At 36.3% G+C, this 21,691-nt stretch overlaps 1 protein-coding gene across 1 annotated transcript in view; it reads right to left on the reverse strand.

Moving 5' to 3' along the window:
• The window catches only part of Trhde (thyrotropin-releasing hormone degrading enzyme), a 404,767-nt gene that overhangs the window by 117,420 nt on the left and 265,656 nt on the right, over positions 1–21,691 (reverse strand). The window contains 1 exon segment of the mRNA NM_001108991.2: positions 3,933–3,998. Within this exon segment, the coding sequence (NP_001102461.1) occupies positions 3,933–3,998 (66 nt within the window).

Here is a 21,691-nt window from a genome sequence, read left to right on the forward strand (position 1 = left end):
AGCTTCCCTTGTTAAGGAGTAAATCCCTCCCTTGAGTGAATCCCTTTAAACACTCAAGGAAGGGATGGTTAAGTCTCCACCCAGTCAATCTCCAGGATACCTTCCTGTCATCACAACTTTAAACAGAGTCCTTCCACACTTAAGGATTACCATTAGAGACTCTGACTTTAAAGAGTGTAACACATGCTATGAAAAGCATCAACATTTTTTTTTCAAAAAGTTCTTAACAAATACCGTGGAAGACAGCCACGCATTAATCAGAAAAGTATTAAATATCTAGATCCCTGCAGTAAAATAGATATGTAGCTTCATCCCCAACACAACACAACTTGGTTTTCATACCAGAAAACTAAGGCGCATCATTACAAGAGCTGCAGTAGTCCCTCATCTGGTTCGATGAAACTGCATCGTCACGCGCATTAGCTGGTACCCAGTCTAATAGTCAGAAGGCTACCCGGAAGTTCAAGAACAGAATTCAAGTCCTCACTTTTGTGCAAACAGTTTAAACTTTGTTGCTGTCAAAGTAAAACAGCCGTGCCCAATTAAAAATATCAAATACCAGTTGCCTAAGTAATCAACTGCCCCTAAATAAGTCCTATTTTTAGAAACTCTGAAAGATGGAAAGTTTAGTTTTGCATTTTATGGGTATAGGTTACAGGCCGAGAGTGAATGCGTGGCTTGTAGGAGGCTCAGCGTTAATTAGAAAGAGAAATGAGAATTATTTCCCCCTACTTAAACTATTGCCTCAAGCTTCCTACAAAATTTGCCTGCTATCATTTTGTGTAATGGATTATATATAACGGCAGATATGTAGAGCTTGCAAAAATATAGTCACTGCTGTGCCTCGAAATATATTATTTATGAATGGTATGTATAATCAACAACAGAGAGGTTTAAACTCGGTTCATTGTGCAAGTTCAACTTTCAATTTACACATAAAATATAAAACTGACATATTAGCAAAATCTTGAACTAATTTTAATTTGTGAATATAATTTATTTATGAGAGGTCTAAGGCAATTTTCTTTAAAGAACATGAAAATGGGAAGCAATTAAACATGACGCTGTGCTCAGAAATAATAAGATATAGAAAAATCAAGAATTACCTTGAAATTAGATGTTATTACCCAATCGTGAATTTCCCCCTTGGTTTCTTATAACTTATCTCTGGGTTATATAACAAATAGGAACAATAGAAGTTTCTCGAGTCCCTGACTTATGAAAGATATATAAATCCCGGTGTGATATATAAAATATTGTTGAATCACTAGTCAAATATTTTCTAAAAAATGAATGTATAAATGGACCTCGAACCCTACAAGATAAATTAATCCACAGTGCATTGGAAAATAACGTTTGCCTGGTTTCTAAGCAGAGCTTAGGATAGACCATCCAGGTCCAAAAGGTATCAGCTGAACGCACATTTTGTTAGCCATAAATAAAGAAGCAGCTGCCTTAACACTGTTTTAAGTACAAGAGGAGAGTGTCATTCAAGCATGCAAGGTGGGGGGAGGATAAAGTAAGGAGAGTGAAGGAGGAATTTGGGAAAGAAGGAAGACTAATATATGAAAGCACACCTCATTTGCAGTTTGGTTTTTCTGGAGTCAGCAAATATAGCCCTAGTATGTTTGCAAAAAAAAAAAAAAAAAAAAAAAGTAACAACTTTCCTACTTTCATTTGACAACACAGAAATGCTCATGGTTAATGTAAAAACAATTAATAGATTAATAGATTTTCCTCAGAGGTAAATGCTGACATCCCAAAGTAGCCCTTTCAACAACATTATAAAGTAAGGCTCCCCAGAGCCTTGTGAATGGCAGCCTTATTAATATGAACTCTCCAGCCACTCGGCACCATGACATGAAGTGTCTGTTCAGGAGGTCATTTCCAAAATGTACTCCATACATCCTCATGTACGAGCGACGATAATTTATCACCCAGACAGAAGGATCTCCTGTAAACTAATCCAAACTGCTGATGATACACTAAATCAGTCTGAGTGATAACTAGAAGGGAAGCAGCCAGCCAAGTACTGAAGGAGACAGATCCACATGATCAATGAGACGTCACGAGGCAGACGAAATGCAGTGTTGACAAACACGGTCCGTCGGCCGAGAATTAACCAAATCCAGTATTGGAACATAAAATTCCACATTAACATCGGGTGAAAGTTTACTTTAATGGATTTTTTTAAAAAGCAATTTTAGATAAAACTAAGGAGTCTGAGTCAGTGGGACAGGATATGAAATAGATTCAAAATAGTATATTTTACATTCCATAGAAAATACGACAGGACGAGGAAAAATTCTGCTAGAATATTGTGTCGAAATAACTTAAGTATAGTCACTCAATCTGACGAGCAAATGTATGCAAGAGACAAACACTAAAAAAATTTACAGGGAAAATGATTTCATATCAGCTTGCCACCAGGAAATCAAATTTAATTTATGTTGCCCTTATGAAGACTTAAATATTTTCTGAAACTGTCATGTTATAATTATGGTATGGGAAAACAAAGCAGTAGGGATAGGAAAGGGCATTCCTCCAGATAGTTGATATTCATGGAGGCTACTTCTTGAAGAGAAGCCAAAAAAAAAAAAAAAAATCTCAGCTATGTGCTCAGAATGGAGCCTTCATGCCCTCAGCAAATACGTTGAATGGACTCAGATATTCTAAGGGCATCTACAACGAAAAGTCTTGATTAAAGTAAAATTCCGATGCCTAATAAAACTAATCTGCAAAAGTAGTTTATAGGGAAAAGTTATTCTTCAACAAATTGGGGTGCTCTTTTTAACTTTTTAGCATTCAATATGTAGTTTGTCATATCAAATTTAATTCTTGTCTTTGTATTTTATCTTTCAGCTTATATTGCATAAAGATGAATGCATACTACAAAAATATGACCTGATCCCAGTTGTAGTTTATTTAAATTTCAAAATGAAAAGCTTACTAAGAACAGATAAGATTGATTGCTCTCTCTGCCTTAGCATAATTGTATTTCAGGTGAACATCAATTTACTTTAAAGGACACTTCTAAGTAGCAGAATGCATCATAAATAATTCATCAATCACACTGACTGGGAGTGTGATTTACTCCAGCAGATTCAACAGATGCAAAGTTCCAGTTTTCTATAAATACATATGTCCTTAATTTTTAATAATTTGGTTTTCGACAAATTCATTCTTAAGTTTCTTACTTGATAGCCTAAATGAATTAAATATAACTGTCTGTTTTGGATTTTTCCCATTTTATTAAAGATAGATCATTTTCTCATACAATATACCCTGATTTCAGTTTTCCCTCAAAACTCCTCCAGTCTCTTCCCCACCTTCCCTCCTGCCTAGGTCAAGAATCCACTCTTTGTCTATCATTAGGAAAGAACAGGTTTCTAAGAAATAACAACAACAACAAAAAAAAAAAAAAAAAACCACACAGCATTGTCTCCTTTCTCTTGAAATGATTCACTTACTTTCAAATAAATGTATTTCCTTCTCATTGGGAAAAATAGCAACTGTGCAGGAAATCAACAACATAAATAGTACAAAACTGAAAAGCAGGCCCCAAATATTCTCATTTATATAATTTTAGTAAAACAAACAATTTATTTTTATATTAATTAAACATGTCAATAACAGTAAATAATAGTAAGTTTTCTGAAGCTCTTATGTAAAATTTTCAGGGTCTGACATGTGTAAAAATCAGTTCAGTTTGTAATTACCAATTAAACAATTCTAAATTATATACTGGTTTGAGTTTCAGATAGTACACTGAATATTCCATGACATCTTCTTTTATCATACTGAAGGACAGAACCTGCCTTACACATCTCAAATTTCTCCATCAGAGCAGCAATTTCCCAAAGAGTGACATATCCTTAACATAAATGTAATAGCAAGGAAAAGGTAGAGGACATAGAAAACATGTTACTTACTTGCAATCCCCTCTGAAAAACTGAATGGCCCATAAAATTAGCCAGCATTCTTATTAAAGCAGCACCCTGTGGGGAAAGTTTTGAAAAGAATGTCAACAAGTGTGATTCTAACAGGGCCACTTGTCAATCAAGAAGAGCTCACTTCATGCACACTATTCTATTTTGAAAATATTCAAGGAGAAAACCATGAAAAGTTATCTCACTTAGGGGATGAAAATTTCACGCTTTGGGCATGTAACTATTTTGTAACTCCAAGATGAAAATACCTGGAACAGATTATCACAGGGAGCAGTTTGTAATCATAAGTAACTGTTACTTCCATGAACATTGTACATGACAAAGTTAATTAAGCATAGCCCAATTACTCAGAAGCCCCTGACCTGGTGACTAAGCACACCTGGGTTAAGAAACATTTGTATCAAACCAAAATTTGAGGGTAGGACAGTTGCTTACTGAACTCCTAACTCAGGTGGGAATACTTTATGGCAGAACTGAGGAAGGGAGTGTGAAGGAGTCAGGTTTTCTGTGTTCAAACTGTGTCTCTCTCACATTTTTAACATTTTTACTTGGAAAAATGATTAGCACTGCCTCCTCTTATTTTCTTCTCCTGCAACATAAAGTTACTAACAGTCATTTGGGTGAGAATTTTTAAGCTTAAATAATTTGTGTGTGTGAATGTGTTGTGTGTGTGTGTGCGTGAATATTTATGTGAAAATATACTCTATATATGTTATATTATAGAATATATATTATGTTCAGAATATATAGTATATATAAACATATATTCTCATACATAGACATATATACACACTTGAACACATTCATTTATATACCTGCATATTTAAGTATGCATATATGTATAAAGGCTATATGTTAAAACTAATATATATATACATATATATACACATATATGTATGTTAAAAATAATATATATACACATATATGTGTGTATATACAGATGTGTGTGCATAAAGCAGGTACAAAATGTTCTGTAAGATAGTATGAGCCATCAATGTTATTTCATGTTGTCTCATTTTTATGTCATATCTATTTATTTTTGAAACTGAATGTACTTAGATGCACTGATATGTAAGCAAGCATATGTGGTTTAATAGATGTTGTGATAAATGGAGTAATATACTAACTTGGAGTTGAGAGTTATCATTAGAAGAGAATATAGCATATTATCAGTACAAAATGTACAGAAGTGATCAATTCGAAGCAATTAAAGCAATGAGCAAGTCAGGATGATCACAAATCTGTAAGCAAACTACAAATTAGTCTTGTAGGAGTCACAAGTTCATACTGAGTTGCTCAAGGATTAGCAGGCAGTTAATGTTTAAATATAAATGACAGTCCAGTTTTAGTGGACATTCCTTTGCAGCTGGGTATCGCCCTCCATCACCCTTACGAAAGCACATGCAGCCATAAATCCTTTCTCCAAAGTGTGTCTTTTAATTTCTATGATTTCACAGTAACTGCATATGCTGATAAGATTCAGTATGATCCCAGAACACATATACCCAGGGTATCCTTTTCCTAAAAAGATCCCTGCAACACTCATCCAACCTGTGCCTAGTGAGTCCGGTGACACAAATGTTATCTTCCACTGTTTGACAATAAAACTGTTCACTGTGATTTTGAAACTTTGATGCAATACAATATTCTCACTCCATTAGTCAATCACCCTTAAAGCACTGTCTTTAAAAGAAATCTCTATCCCCCCCCAAAAAACTTCTTCCTCAAATGAGAATATTATTGTCATCTCAACAAATAATGAGCTGAAAAACTACAAAATTTTATGGCCCTCCAGATATTTTCCCTTTCACATCTTCTAATCAAATATATAATTTTTATTTCTTGCTCTTTGTCTCCTGCACACTTGTATAAGTCCATAAAACATAAGCATTTATGATTCAATCGAGGGAGCTGGTAAGAATTCCCTTTAGAATGCACGAGCTCTGCTCCCTGAATTTCTTTGACAAGCTCTACTTCTATGTATTTTCCAATCTAGTCTACCAACCCTGAGGGTAAAATCTGTCAGTTCTTCAACCACACTAACCCTTGCCACCTGGGGAGTGAGAGACTCTCAGGCAGTCAGATCCAACTTCCCTTCAGAGCAGAAAAGCCATCTTCAGATGATTTAACTGATTCCCTCCAGGTAATGATGACTCGGTCCCCTGTCAGACTATAAAAACTATCGGTTCAGCATGAACTAATGACAAAAGAGTACTTCGTAATCATAAAGAATAGACCTGTTTTTCCTGTCTGGGTTAGAGCAGGGTGCTTGGAAATAAAACATAGAAATATAGTCAATATTCAGAAGTCAATAGCACTGAACTCTTCATTAGTGTTATATTCTAAAACTCAATTACATTTCAGAAAATATGTGGCTTGAATATTTTGATGTTGCTTGGAGCAATCTACACTCTTCAATACTTAACTGACCTTGTTGGATGCTAATTTTAATACTTATGTTATAGAAGTCTGTAAGCAGGTTACATGGTAGGCTGACCAACTGATGTTTAGTCAGTGGGTTTCATACCTACTATGCACAGCAAAAACAAAGGCCACACCTTACAGCACAGCTAAATCACAAAACATATTTTTTTGTTTTAAAGAAAGTACTGAGAAACATTTCTCTGAATCTTCAAAATATTTACCCATCATGCCACCCTCAATTATAAAGTGGAAAATTATATTCATTCACTCACGATTGAAATTTTCAGCCTCAAGAAAACAAATTGGACATGTAAGCAACTTGAGAAGCTTTATGGAAAGGAAAAGTCATCATGAGTATATAAAACAGGTGCCAGGAGAAATACTGTGGTAACTGACAGAATTGTTTAGAATATGATAAACAATGTTACGAAAGGGAGCTTGGAAACTCTATCATTTAGTAGTTTTTCTTGTTTTATCTCCTATTTATTTGGTGGTTTATTTTGTAATAATCTGACTACCTAATAATTTCAAAGACCATAAATGTGACCAGAGAAAAGACTTCCTCTCTTCGGATTTGGCACAACCCCCTGCTGTTGGCTAAGATAGGCTACCTTAATTCAATAATGGTTGACAAAGACAGAAACCATCTGCACACATAGCAGTTTGTGTTCTTACATACTAGCTATTTGACAAGGATATAGACTTCATTCTTTCACTGGTATGTTTTCACAACACATAATCACTTTGTAAGAAAAGTTAAGCTGCCAAACTCAATTATTTCCTTAGCAGATGTTTAGTAAGTCGGTAGTATGTTCTATTGGATAGAATCCCACAGAATACGAATGTGGATTAGTATATCTCATGCCTGGAGGGGTGAAAGTCTAAAGAATGACATTTGTGTTCTACCTGGAAAGGTGCACATACCCATAACCTGGATGGTATGAGCATAGTCAGACAGATGAGGGCTGAGAAGCCAGGAGAAGGGAAGATCATACAGAACAGAAGTCATGCAGCCCCTATTTGGGGGATTGTGTGGAAAGTAATTTTGAAGCAGGGTTTAGAGCTTGGAGTTGCAGAGCTCAAGTCTTTGGAAGGTGGGGGTTGAGGTGTGTTAGCCCAGGGAGGGCAAGATAACCTGAAACAAACGAGAGGAAGGAGTAGCGAGAAGATAGTTTAACAAAAGTGATGAGGTGAGTTTGGAATTTAGTCTAAGAAGGCGACAACATGCATAAGTATACACGTTAGAAAAATGTAGTTAAACTAGCAAAACTGCTTGGAAAATGTGAAGTTTTAAAGAAATAGGTCACACACCGGAAGACAAAGGAGTAAGTGTAACAAAGATGTGGTTACTAGAGAGGCTGTGGCTGAAATAACTAAGAACGCTGGAGAAATGTGGTTCTGTCTCGGTGAGAGCAGCAGAAAACAGAAAATGTAATCTCTAGGGCTTTCTAAAATGTGTATGATCTTCTCTGCAGTGCTCAGTAGAAGCACTCAAGAAGTATGTAAGGTAAAGTCAAATTAAGAGCATAGGGCAGTGCCTGTGCAGGTCAAAGAGCTGGGGTAGCCTGGGTATTTACAGAGTCATAGACGACATGGTTGACACTTGTGCTCCCAAGTTCCTTCAAGAAAAGCCATATCTAACAAAGGGATGTAGTCAGCTGTAATGAAGAAAGAACTATGTAAATAGCCTCTCTCTCTCTCTCTCTCTCTCTCTCTCTCTCTCTCTCTCTCGGGAGAATATGTTCTATGTTTTTCCAAGAATGAATGATTCAGTAGCCATACTAACCGAAGACATGTGGATCAAGGGACAAGCATTAGAACAAACTGACAGGAAAAAAAGAAGAGGAAAATCTGTTAGTTTGAGAAAGATGTGCATAACTCTTCTAAGGCAAAACTGAACAGGATCAAAAGGGAGGAAGAGGTCACTAAAACATTTTAGAAGCAGAAGCATGGATGGAGATGGACTGAAGGAAACAGACTGTGTCTCACCAAAGTACACTCACCACCAAAACACTTGGAACACAAGTGGTTCTCAGATAAGCAAAGGTCTGACTGCCTTCAACAACGCAAAGGCAGTCTTTAGATTATGTGATCCTGAGAGTACAACTACATTCAAAACAACTGCAGTGAGTAGGAAGGGGTAAAACACGTGGACCTGTAGGAAAGTCCTGTATTAGTAGAAATCACTTAAAATTTATGATACACTAAAGAACTATGGAGCAATATGGGAGCATTATACCAAAGAAGATATCATTATTTTGTCTCATCAAAAGTTTGAGGCTTAAAAGGTTGAATAACTTGCTGAAATTGATCTAAAATGAGTAAAAGAGCCATGATTAGAGCCCCACTTGGAGCGAACTCCAAATTATTTAACTGATACAGGTTACTGTCTTATGATTCGCAATCAAGGTAGAACCTAGACACTTTAAAAAATTATTGTACAAAATAAGAACCTGGAAGGAAAAAAACAGTGTTAGAATTGTTCACTTGAGAATCAGTACCGTTTGTTACAGCAGAAGATGCAGGGAAAATAACACAATAAAACTTGAAATGGCTTTCCAATATTCTCAGGCTGGAAATGGAGTGTAACAGGAGAGGACATGGAAGAAGGGGGCATTTATGAATGGAGACACACCAAACTTCCTTGGCACATGCTCAGTAAAGGCCACAAAGGTCGAAACTGTATGAAAACACACTGCTCAGATGACCTGAGGTTTCTGTATTCTCCATGAAAGCCACAGTCCTCAGCTTACTCCAAATCAATGATGGGGTAATACTGTAACCACAGTATTACCTATGTAGCCTATTCTGGTGAGGTAAGGAGTTCCTCTACTGGGAATCTAGTTGAGAACACCTCTGGCCAGGGTGATATTTCCTATAACAGGCTACAAACTTGAGTTCTCCCATCCCGGGGCTTCTCCTAACACCCTCTCCTTGATTGAGTTGTTCCCTGAAACGTGTCTGTCAAATTCCTCAAAGTCTCTTGACTAGTAATCTTTTAGGTACCATGGTTATCTATCCTTTAGAAGATTAGAATTAACTCAGGAGGGCAGTTTGCAGTATGGAGATCCGCACAAGTATGATCTACTCTTGATAAGTCACAGACAGTGGCTAGTATTCAGTCTGCTTTAGTAACAGTGTATAAAGAAAGCTGAAAGTTTCTTTTCAAGCCTTCTACAAGTCTCTGGCTAGCAACCCTTCTAAGTTGCATGCATATGCTTTATGGTTCATTCCACTGTAAGACAAAAGGGGGTGAGCAATCTCACATCTCTCACTGTGCAGATGGGAGAGCTGCGGCGAAGGGACTAGATCGTTTGTTCAATATGTGTGTACACGATCGTTACTGGAACTTGTCTTTGGACTAGCTTCTATCCATGCAATTGAATTTAACTCTAGTTCTTTCAAAAGCAAAGAAAACCTATGCCGTGAGAATCCCCGTCGTAGTCCATGATGTTGAAAGGGTTACTATAGTGATTTCAAAATCAAGGTTAAAATGGAACATTCTGAAAAAAATGCCTCAACAACATTCTGACATAATTTGTTAATAAATAATATCTTAGGTCTGGAGGAAAAGAATACCCCATGGCTTTTATAAAAACATGTGTTTCCTTTTAAAGATAATATGATCCATTTTAACATGGGGGAAATGGCATGGGGAAAGAAAATGCCTAATCTTAAATATCCCTGACTTACAAACTGATCAAACTCCCCACCATGTCCCCCTCCTTGCTCTCTTTCAAGTTCATGGCCCCTTTGATCCATTAATTTTGTTATATACATATGGTTGTGTATATATCAACACACAAATACAAGCTGCTCAGTCTGTAAATGTCACACACACACACACACACACACACACACACACACACACACACACACACACACACACATTGTTTTCAGGGCTAATAATTTGGTATAGGATAACCTAGGTGTGAATCCCCTAGAGAAAACTACTTCTCCTGCTCTTGGCATTCTTGGTTGCCTGTAATTATATTATCATCTTAAAAAATTAATTAAAAAAAGAGAACAAGAGTAGACAGAGGATGGAATAAAATTAATTCTAATCATGAGAGCAAAATTAATGCCCAATTGCTCTATCACCCACGCTTAGAACCTCGGAGTCCTTATTGATTTATTACTTCCTGAGGCCAAGCCTTTACATCTATTCAGCTGAATTATTTCATGGCCCCTTAATGACAGCCCCAGATGCATTCTCACCATCACAAATCCATCCTGTGGGCCACATCAGACTAATTTTAATAATTACTTCAGAAGCCTAATGTCTGCTAAGTGCTCTAGTTCTGCTGTCAACTCAAGCTTGTTAGATGATTTAAATATCTACTATTAGGCTTAAGAGATAGTTGTAATGATGTCGACAACTGGATTATTTCAAATGAGAATGAGAAGAAAGTCTACCTGCATTTTTGCAAACTCATTAAAACCACTCATAAAATAGTTGGAATGGTGTTTGTCATATAACAAGCATCCAAAGCAGTTATACTGAATTGTGATTACATAACTTTTCTGGATTACAAGATCATTATTTCTGACCACCAGTCCTAGGCTCATAATCAAGGCTATAATAATGATATTTAATATTTCTTATCTCCCCATAGACCAAGCAGTTAGCTTCCAATCTACTTAAATTCATTTTCTCAAGTAACCTTGTAGTATAAGCTCGCATCTTTTCATACTTACTCTATGAAGAAAGAGTACCTGTACATTATTTTTAAATTTTAATTTTTATTCTAATTGTGGGTGGGGTTGAGCCACAGTGTGCATGTGAAGATCACAATACTATTTTGTAGTTGATTCTATCCATCCACTTCAACATGGGATCCAGGGATCGAACACAACACGATGTGTTTCACAGGCAAATGCTTTGGCCTAGTCACCCATCTCACAGGTTCTTGGCTCCTAGACACTTTTAAAAACGCACGAAAATTAATATTATGATAAGAATATTTTTACCACTGTGCTAATTCTTAATTTTTCTCTTTTCTAAAGTCATACCTCTCATATGAGATAAAGTTTCTGTCGTTATTTTATACACAAAAAACTATATATAGCTCCTATCATTCCTATATACTAAGTGAAGTTCTACAATTTAGTTAAGATATAACTTCTCCATTACCGATGGAATAAAATCCTAACTAGAAGAGGTACCAACTCTTTGTCAATTTCAACTCTGCAATCAGATTATGACAATGCAGTCAATACACTCACACAGTCTTCCACACCATGAAAGGCACCACATATTCTTCACTAGATGCACAAAACTTGGCAATATTCAAGCAAAGCTAGTCAAGCAGGACAATGAAGTCACAAAGAGCCCTATACCCAAAGTAAAGACCACAAGTACAGACACAGAAAAATAAGGGACTTTTGAAGGGCATGATGGCACACACCTTAAATCTTAGCACTTAAGCAGCAGAAGAAAGCAGATTTCTGAGTTCAAGGCTAGTCTGATCTACGTAGTAAGTTGTTCCAAGGCAAACCAGGAGAACGAACACACACACACACACACACACACACACACACACACACACACACAGAGAGAGAGAGAGAGAGAGAGAGAGGAGACAGAGAGAAAGAGAGAAAGAGACAGAAGGGAGGAAGGGAGAGAGAAAAACAAGAAGAAGAGGAAGAAGAGGAGGAGGAAGGAGGAGAAGGAAGAGGAGGAGGAGGAGGAAGAGGAGGAGGAGGAAGAAGAAGAAGAAGAAGAAGAAGAAGAAGAAGAAGAAGAAGAAGAAGAAGAAGAAGAAGAAGAAGAAGAAGAAGAAACTTTCAAGAACACAAACCATAGCACTTATGTATTATAAGTCACCTCAAGAGTACAGAATAACATTTTTTTGGCAGAGGAAAATGGATATAGAGGGATAAAAGGAAGAGCAAATGTTAACAAAATGGGACTCAAGGAAAAGGTTGTAAGATCAAAATGGAAGACAGAATACATAAAAGAACAATAAGAAAGTAAAGTTCTATACTTAAATAATGACAAAAGTCAAAAATCAGAAAAAAAAGTCACACAAATGGGTGATATGAGTAGGGAAAAGTGGGGATCTAATGAAGAAAACATTAAAAAATTGAAGTTGATATGACATCTATAATTTTATACTACATATGAAAACTCTGATAAAAATAATTTGTTATACATTTTAATATTTAAAAAGTGATCAAGAGGTAAAAAAGTTACAAGAGGTTTAAAAAAATCATAAATTCTAAATCACACATTCCAAAACAAGTTTTGCATGCAAGCAAACGTTTAAGTGAATTTTCTAACACATTACTTTGTTCTAGAAGAAGTACAACAAATTGTCTATAAAAGGACTGAAAACTTCCTAAATTTAGATGATGCTGAGAAACTCTTATGTGAATCTATGAAAATAAATGCAAATATATGTGTGTATTTGGGTAGAAAGTTTCTAGAAATTCCACTTTTATAATATGCATACAAATATATACATGACATATGTTATATAATATATTACTATAAATATAATTTAATCCGTATATTATAATTTGTTATATATAGAAATCTGGAAATACAAAGAGGGAGAGTTTACAACACATACTGTCAATTCATTACATTAATGTTTTGCACAAGATAAATAATTTAACCTTTGATGTCTAGGAAAGACATTTTATAAGATTATTCAAATATTTCAAAAATTAGTGCATACCTTAATCAACTAGGAAATAAGACATCACTAATACAGTTTAGAACATTCTCCAAAATTATATTCAGTGGTGGAACATTACACCAATTCTCTGTGAATATGGACATAAGGTACGGATGCATCCTATTGGTACTCCTATTTAAAAGTACAGTGAAAGGATAGAACTAACAAAAGAAATGGAAATAAGAAACAAAGCAACAAGTTAACATTATTCAGAGATGCTGTGAAAGTTCTTGTAGAAACTCAAAACAACCCATAATTAATCTTTAACATTTATACAATAATGCAGCAACACTGCCCGACACAAGATGAATCAATAGAAATCTAAAGTGCTCATGTATTACTGAAAGCAGGCCAAAGGGATTAACTCATGCAACCCTGTTCTCGAACAAATAAGACAAAAGTAAAACCAATAAGGAGAATTTTAAAGACTTTCAGCACTCACAGGGAAAATGGTGTAACTTCACCAAACACCCACAGCGCTAAGGATGAAAAGCTGCATTTATCTTAGGGATGGAGTCATTGCAAACATAAAATATTTTAAAATCGTACTTTCTTCAAAATATTTTTGAGCTATTTTCTTTATTTGAAAATTTACAATGATAAACTAACAGAGTTTAAAACAGAGAGATATGACTAACCTTCCCCTCAGGTAAATACCTCTGAATTTGTAGCGTTTATGGCCCAGTGAGCAGTGTTGGAACAGAGTAAACATATAGACAAGGAAATCGGGATAAAGACCAAGAAGGGACCTGATAATGATGTCACCAGCAGCTAAATGGTGATATGTATTATTAAAGAACCAGTGGAAAAGCAGTAGTGAATTCCATACAAAATATTGCAAGGATTGATTATCCAATCAAAACTTAAATTGCATTTTATATCATAGAAGAAAGAAACAGTAACAAGTATACAAATTAATTGATCATTAAAAACGTCAAAATAAAGAGTAGAAAAGTTTAAAAGTATTAGGAGAAGATGTAAGGGAATAGCTTTATAATTTGCTCATAACAAATGACATTAAGGATAAAGTCTAAAAGGAAAATGGAAAGATCAATGCTAAATTTAGAAATCTGTGTGATAAAAGACACAGATTATTTATCAGTCTTACTAACAACTAACAACTAGTTTTAAAAATACAAAAAGGAAAAATCCTTTAGTGATTATAGAGGATAAGCAAATTGATTAAAAATACAAAAAATTACTGGGATATTGGAAACATATAAACTGGAAACTCAAGAAATACTGAACACATCCAGAGAATCTGATGAATAAGGAAATATAAATTAAAACAGTAAAATAATGTCATACGTCATAAACCAGAGAAGCAGCTGGAGTAGAGAAGATACTCAACATCAGTGGCAACTTAGAATATGTTTCTGTACATGTTCATAAGGCATCATGTATATAAGTACCAGTGCCTGACAGGAAGGGCCACGCCATGTTAAACTTACAGATGACGTTTTTGGTTTGGAACACGGCTAATTATCATATGCCCTCAGCACCTGCAATTAATGCAGAGTGCAATCCACATGCTATATCAAACAGCAGTCAATAAACAACTTCATAGCGTGATGCAGACAGCCAGTAATTGATGTAAAGACTAAGAGAGCGAGGTCGGGTGACAGACTACTGGCAGTATGAACTCCAGGTTATATGCAGCCAGGAACCAATGGAGAAGACATTAGCCGAAATACCCAACACAGGGGAAACAGAACCTGTAGAGATCACAGCCGCCGATTGAGGGATGGGGCCACCCACCATCTACAAAATTTTAACCCAGAATTGTTCCTGTCTAAAGAAAATACAGGGAATAAGAATGGGGCAGAGACTGAAGAAAGGGCCATCCAGAGACTGCCCCACCTAGGGATCCGTTCCATATGCAGCCACCAAACCCAGACAATATTACTGATGCCAAGAAGTTTTTGCTGTCAGACGCCTGGTATGGATGTCCCCTGAGAGGCTCTGCCAGAGCCTAACCAATGCAGATTTGGATGCTCACGGCCAACCATCCTATTTAATATGGGGACCACACGGGAAGAGTTAGGGGAACAACTGAAAGAGCTGAAGGGGATAGCAACCCTACAGGAAGAACAAGATCAACTAACTGGACGCCCCCACCCCAGAGCTCTCAGGGACTAAATGACCAACCAAAGATTATACATGGCTTCAGCCTCAGATATAGCAGAGGATTTCCTTGTCTGCCATTAATAGGAGGGAAGGCCCTTGGTCCTGTGGAGGTTCAATATAGCAGCATACTGGGATGCTAGGGTACTTGGGTAGGGGGAGCACTCTCATAGAGGCAGGGGGAATGGGGTAGGGGGCTTGCAGAGAGAAAACCAGAAAGGGGGAACATTTAAAATGTAAACAAATAAAATAACCAATTTAAAAATGAGGGGACAAAAAGATAATTGGGAAAGAACACAGTGGTATTTTCAGCATAGTTCTCCAACAAAGAAGAGTTCTAACTACAAAATGGTGAGATTTGAAATGTAGAATTCAGAAGGAAATTTGGAGTGAGATAGACCAGACCACCATGTGGAGTGAATGCAGACTGAGAAGGCAAACAAAACCTGAAAAAATAAAAAAAGCCCTGTGTTTCTCAACAACGGAAAGTTATAAAAAGCAGTCTAATTCGTAATAAGAAAAACAATGGAGAAATGGACAGTGAGTAACAATTCAAAATAGTGTTTGTGGGGAGAATATTCATTGCTATAAAATATACTTCACACGATGAGTCAACTGGGATGAAGAGATAAATAATAGTTTTCAGTGTGGAATTGATTTTTGACTTAGAAGAAACTTGTTCAGTGGGTAACAATAAACACTCACAGTGACCTTAAAGGAAAGGGGACTGTGGAATAATTATGTTCTTTTCCTGAAAAGAGCACAAGACTGGGTAAATGCAAGTCAGGGAACTTTCTTAGTGTGATGAAAATATTGTAATATTTTACATGGACCGAAGTGATCGAGTAGAGAAGGGAAAACGGATGAGTCATAACAGAGGCAATATTACCCAAGAAGACAGCAGGAAGAGGTTCAGGGTTGAGCAGAGAGATGCTCCTATCATAGCAAAAGACACTCATCCACTTCAGCGAAGAGCCAGGGAAGTGGAATCTGTAGAAATGAAATGACAGGCTAGGTGCTTGGGAGGAGGGAAGACACTAACTCCTTTATTGCTTATATTACCCCATAAAAGAAAGAAGCAGTGTTGTCATATATGTGAAAATAAAAAGTAATAAAGGAATGTAGACACTGAGTAAAGAAAACTGTAGGCATCCACTGTTCATCACCCTGAAAATTTAACTTGGGAAATGTTTGCGCTGCACCTTTCACACCAGGAACTCCTGACCAGGCCTCATAAACACAAGGCTGTGATGAGAAATGTGTCATTTGTAACAGCGCTTTTAGTTTCTGGAAGACAAAAGTATGGACGTAAATCTGGGAACATGAAGACACATTTACAAATGTCCCTTTACTCCTGCTTTACGGCAGGTGTGAATATGAAGGTGTGGATGAAATGAAATCACTCTAATTTCTGTGACTCTCACAAATAACCAAGGGCATCAACTTGTGGAGGAAAGGTGTTATAAAGACTCTAACCCATGAGCGGTAGTTAGCGTGACTGTGGGCTGATTCTGAGACCACACCTAATGCAAGGAGCTCGGGGCAGTGCAAAATCTCTTGCCTTGTGGCTGAGAAACAATAGAGATAGATGGAAGGAGGTTCATCTCTACTATTCTGAGGTAGGCGAGACTTGCTGGGAAGTTGTTACTCTTACCATCAGGTCCTACTACCCTCCATATGAACCCTGTGACCTAACCCTTGATTTATGGGCCTTGAAGATCATTCTAATCTAAAGCATTTGAGCTATTATCTCTAGGAACTGGGGTGTGGGTTAGGAAAGGGACGATGAGGACTTTCAACTGAATTGTTTTAGTTGTTTTGTACAACCTTTGTAACTGTTAATTAATCACGAATAACAAATTAGTATGTTTTATTTATTGTTTGTTTTTCAAGGAATGAATATCTGACTTAACTTCTATGTGTCTGAAATTTGTCTTCAGATTTTGTTACTTTAAAATGACAAATATGGGTTGGGGATTTAGTTCAGTGGTAGAGCACTTGCCTAGGAAGCGCAAGGCCCTGGGTTCGGTCCCCAGATCCAAAAAAAAGAACCAAAAAAAAAAGACAAATATATATATTTGGGGGAAATTGTCAACCTATATACCTTACACTCTCATTATTAATTCTCCTTGTTATACAAATGTCCTATCCCTCTTAACCTCTGTGATTTATCCTTAGTGGTTTCAAGCAATATTTTTGTTCTGCAGTTTGCTTCTTATTTAAAAGTAATTTATCCATAAAGAAAAATGTTAAATAGAATTAGCCTCAGATGTAGTCTAAGCCCTCCCACAATTATGATTATATGATTAATAATCTCCTTTAAAAATCGACTTAATACCCTCATCAGAGAAGCTTATTCTTGTAGTATATGTCAATTGATACAAAGATCTACAAATGATCAATTATGAGAGACTAATTTTCAGAAATCTCAGTCCAAGTTGTGGTATTCAAACTATACACCTCTCCTCAAGGTTGAAGGATCTATGTATAAGAGTAAGTGAAAGGATTAAAGGAGCGAGAGGACATGAATGAGTTCAAGGAAACAGTATTCCTCATACACATAGGGTAGATTCATACATGATTCACAGTGTCTGTGGCTGCATGTACATGATTTGCACACTCAGGCAATCATGAGGAAAGCATACAGCAGGAAAGGCTGATGTGTACTTGCATCCTTAGCTAAGTAGCTTTAGCAGGTGTTTGCTGCTGGGATAGAGAAAGTCAATCAATGCGGTGATGCCTGGTAATAATCCCACTCCAGGGGAAGGATCAACACTCAGGAGTAACTGGCTATCACAAAATTGACTGGACAAGTGGAGAAGAGGAAGATACAAAATCAGGTGGGTAGGAAGGTAGGGGAGAGGTGGGAGAAGAGGGATGAGCATGATCAAAACATACAGTATAAAATTCTCAAATAATCAATAAAAACACCACAAAAATCTGCCTAGTAGCTCATATGACATAGTTGATACCAAAATATAAAGGTATTAGCAACTTTTACAGAAGAGTGATAAAATACTTATTTTCATTTTTCTAAGTCCAGAAATGCCACAAACCAGCATTGAATAGACAAAGGGGATTCAATTTTGTTTTCAGAAGTACAGGCAACACGTTTTGCTTTAAAAAATAAAAATGAAATTGTTTTGAATCATAACTTCATTGTTTCAATACACCAGACTGAGGAAAATCTTCAATGTCAGTATCATTTGTGCTTTTGTATTCCAGTCAACAAATACTACCCTCATTTATTGTGAAATAATTGTTCCTTGTTATGGGTAAACTATCATAGCTGGAAATTTATATAAATTTTAAAGAATTAAGAAAAATACAGAAAGAATTACCATTCATGAACTTAACATGTATCGGGTTAAACTTGCTATGAAAACAACATTTTTTCTTTTATTGGATTTTTTTTATTTACATCTCAAATGGTATTCCCTTTCCTGGTTTGCCACCCATAAGCCTCCTATCCCATCCCCCTCCCCTTCTTCTATAAGGGTGTTCCCCTTCCCATCCACCCCCTCTTTCCACCCTCTGACATTCCTCTACACTGGGGGGTCCAGCCTTGACAGGACCAAGGGCTTCTCCTCCCATTGAGCCCAACCAGGCCATCCTCTGCTACATTTGCAGCTGAGGCCATGGGTCTGTTCATGCGTACTCTTTGGGTAGTGGTTTAATTCCTGGACCTCTGGTTGATTGATATTGTTGTTCTTATGGGGTTGCAAACCCCTTCAGCTCCTTCAATCCTTTCTCTAACTCCTCCATTGGGGATTCTGTTCTCAGTTCAATGGTTGGCTTTGAGCATCTGCTTCTGTATTTGTCATGCTCTGCCAATGCCTCTCACTATGCTAATGACATATGCTCACAAATGTCACAAATTAAACACTTAATATAATCATTACAACTGAGTTTTAGATGCATTCAAATATGAAATACTACCCTAGTTTTTGGCTATTATGCAATAAGGCATGGTTCTCTTTAATAGAATTGGATTTGGCTGAACAATAAACATAAGAACTAATTATGCAAAGAACATATATAACATATTAAACAAATATGCTAATAGAAGGGGTTACAATTAGATAGTTATTTGAAAGTTAGAGTATAGAACTAACTTGGAATAACCTTTTCATTAAAGAGTGTATTTTGTAAATTACCCAAATATTAATTTCTGCCTCTAGTAGTCATATGTCAAATAGGCAAATATTTGAAAGCTACTCACAAACAACTTTATAAAAATGTTTCATTGCCTAGTAAACAAAAGTTTCATTTATACGTTTTAAGTATTATGATATGTAACTGGACATAAAAATATAAATATGTATGAATATTATGTTAAAGTCTAGAGCATACCAGTCACTTTATCATATTATACATTATTGTTAATAATAATTAACATTATCAATCATTTTATTGGATGATGATGATGTTTGATGATGCTATAATTTCAAGTTGTTTGCTCTGATGTTGTTCTGAATTTTTTCTAATTTAATTTCTTTAAAATAATGCATAGTGTCCCAGGTCCTGAAGGTTCAGGAACAAGTAGATCCAACCACTGTACCTTTGATGGGATTGATCTTTAAAATAAATCACTGTTCTTCAAGTACATTTGCTAAAACTTCTCTTTCCTAGCAACTCATACAATGAGCGATTGCTAATTTTTACTACTTATTGGTAGAAAATGTAGAATATTACCTTATGTTTCCAGGCTCCTTTTTGTTGATTAATAAGCCTAGAATTTATGTCATGTTGTTGGGACAACAATTATGTTTAAAGGGTCTGTTGGAGATAGGTAATAATTGAAATTACTCTTTTAGAAATGAAATTGCAAAGTCATCCCTCAAAAACTATAAAAATCAGCTCTCCTCATCTTCCATCAAATTTTCTTTGACTATGGGAGTACTATGTCAAAGTGTCTGTTCTCTGCCACAGTTCACCTCCAACTCCATGTTGAGTGACATTACACTTGGCAGTGTTCTAGCTTGAGAACACAGTGAACAAAGTGCTTGGGGCATCTGAGTTCCTGATGCCTGTCGTTTTGTTATTTTTATTTAAATATCAAAGAGGCTTTCACAGCAGAGGAAGAAAGATCCTAAGTAAGGGATGATAGAGCACAGGTAATGTAAAGGGGTAAAGGAAATGTGGGAGATTTAAATGCAGTGGAGGGTGGGGGAGCAGGACAAAAGATAAAATGGAAAGAAGAATAATAACACGAAAGACAATTTTTAAAGCCATATGAAAATTTACTATTTTACTATCTTCTTCTACCAGTGCTTAAAAGGAATTACTCTATGTGGGAAATACTGATCTTTCCAGAGGCTATAGGTGACAAATAAAGTACACTGTGGTTACAGTACATGCATAAATCAAGCCAGTCCTTACTTAGAGAGTTTCCTACATGCTACCCAGCCTTCATACTACTAAAAGGTGCTGTGTAGGCTGCTGACCAAGTAAAGTCACCAACATTCTTTTATGTCTGTAGAGCCTGCAAACTACAATAACTGCCTCAGAGTGGGCCCAGGGGTGCATTACTAGCAAACGTGTTATGGAAGTAAACAGTTTCTTTATGACGGGATTTGAACCCTGCACCTCAGAAGAAAACTCATACCTGGTACTGTAACTCCGACTAAGAACTGGCTAGGGATCTAGGCCCCAAGGTGAACTACTATTATTATTCTGATAAATGAACATATTATCAGACTGACCAGTAAATGCATATCTTGATCCCAATACACTGGTGTAGTTTTCAATATTCATTAGAGAAGTGCCTGTGTATGGTGGCCATCAGTCAACACAAAAACTTACAACTAGTCAAGGAGGACCAAGGTAAAACATTGTTGTGGATATAACAAGACCAGTATACTTAAGAACTCAGGGGTCGCCATGTCTACCTCAGGAGCTACTGACACCTAATAGCTACTAGGAGAAAAAGTATCAATTTCCTTTAGGGATGAAATCTTTGATAAGCCGACCATTATCTCATGTACATATGCACCAGTATTAATTGGACTCACTCACTAGGTTATCTAAAAGAGGATATAAAAAATGGGAGGGTGGATCTAAAAGTCATTAAGGGAAAGAATAGCGTGTGACTATTATATAAACACATTGTATACATATATGAACCTGTCAAAGAACTAATAAAATTATGTTAAAGAAATAATAGTACACATGTCTAAAGACCAAAAGTATTTTATTCCTAGAGTAAATAGAAATTATAGATTTCTGAGACTTCATTTTTATTGTTGCAAAACATGCATGTGACTTCATTTTTCCAAATAACATTAAGAGGAAGCATTAGAGTATACTGTATTCATATGCTTTATGGACACAGCCATGGCTTATTGATCTAATTAAGAACCTCCAGGATAAAATATGGCTCAGTATAGGTTTTGGCTTTGATGCATAAATGCATATTGTTTAGCGAATTTAAAACAGGGCACCATGAAAAACATGAAGGAAATTCAAGTCAAGAAGACTTGAGAGTTGGAGGTCAGAGCTCTAGAATCA

Source organism: Rattus norvegicus, chromosome 7, assembly GCF_021556685.1.
Source record: "Rattus norvegicus strain SHRSP/BbbUtx chromosome 7, alternate assembly SHRSP_T2T, whole genome shotgun sequence".
NCBI classification, from domain to species: domain Eukaryota; kingdom Metazoa; phylum Chordata; class Mammalia; order Rodentia; family Muridae; genus Rattus; species Rattus norvegicus.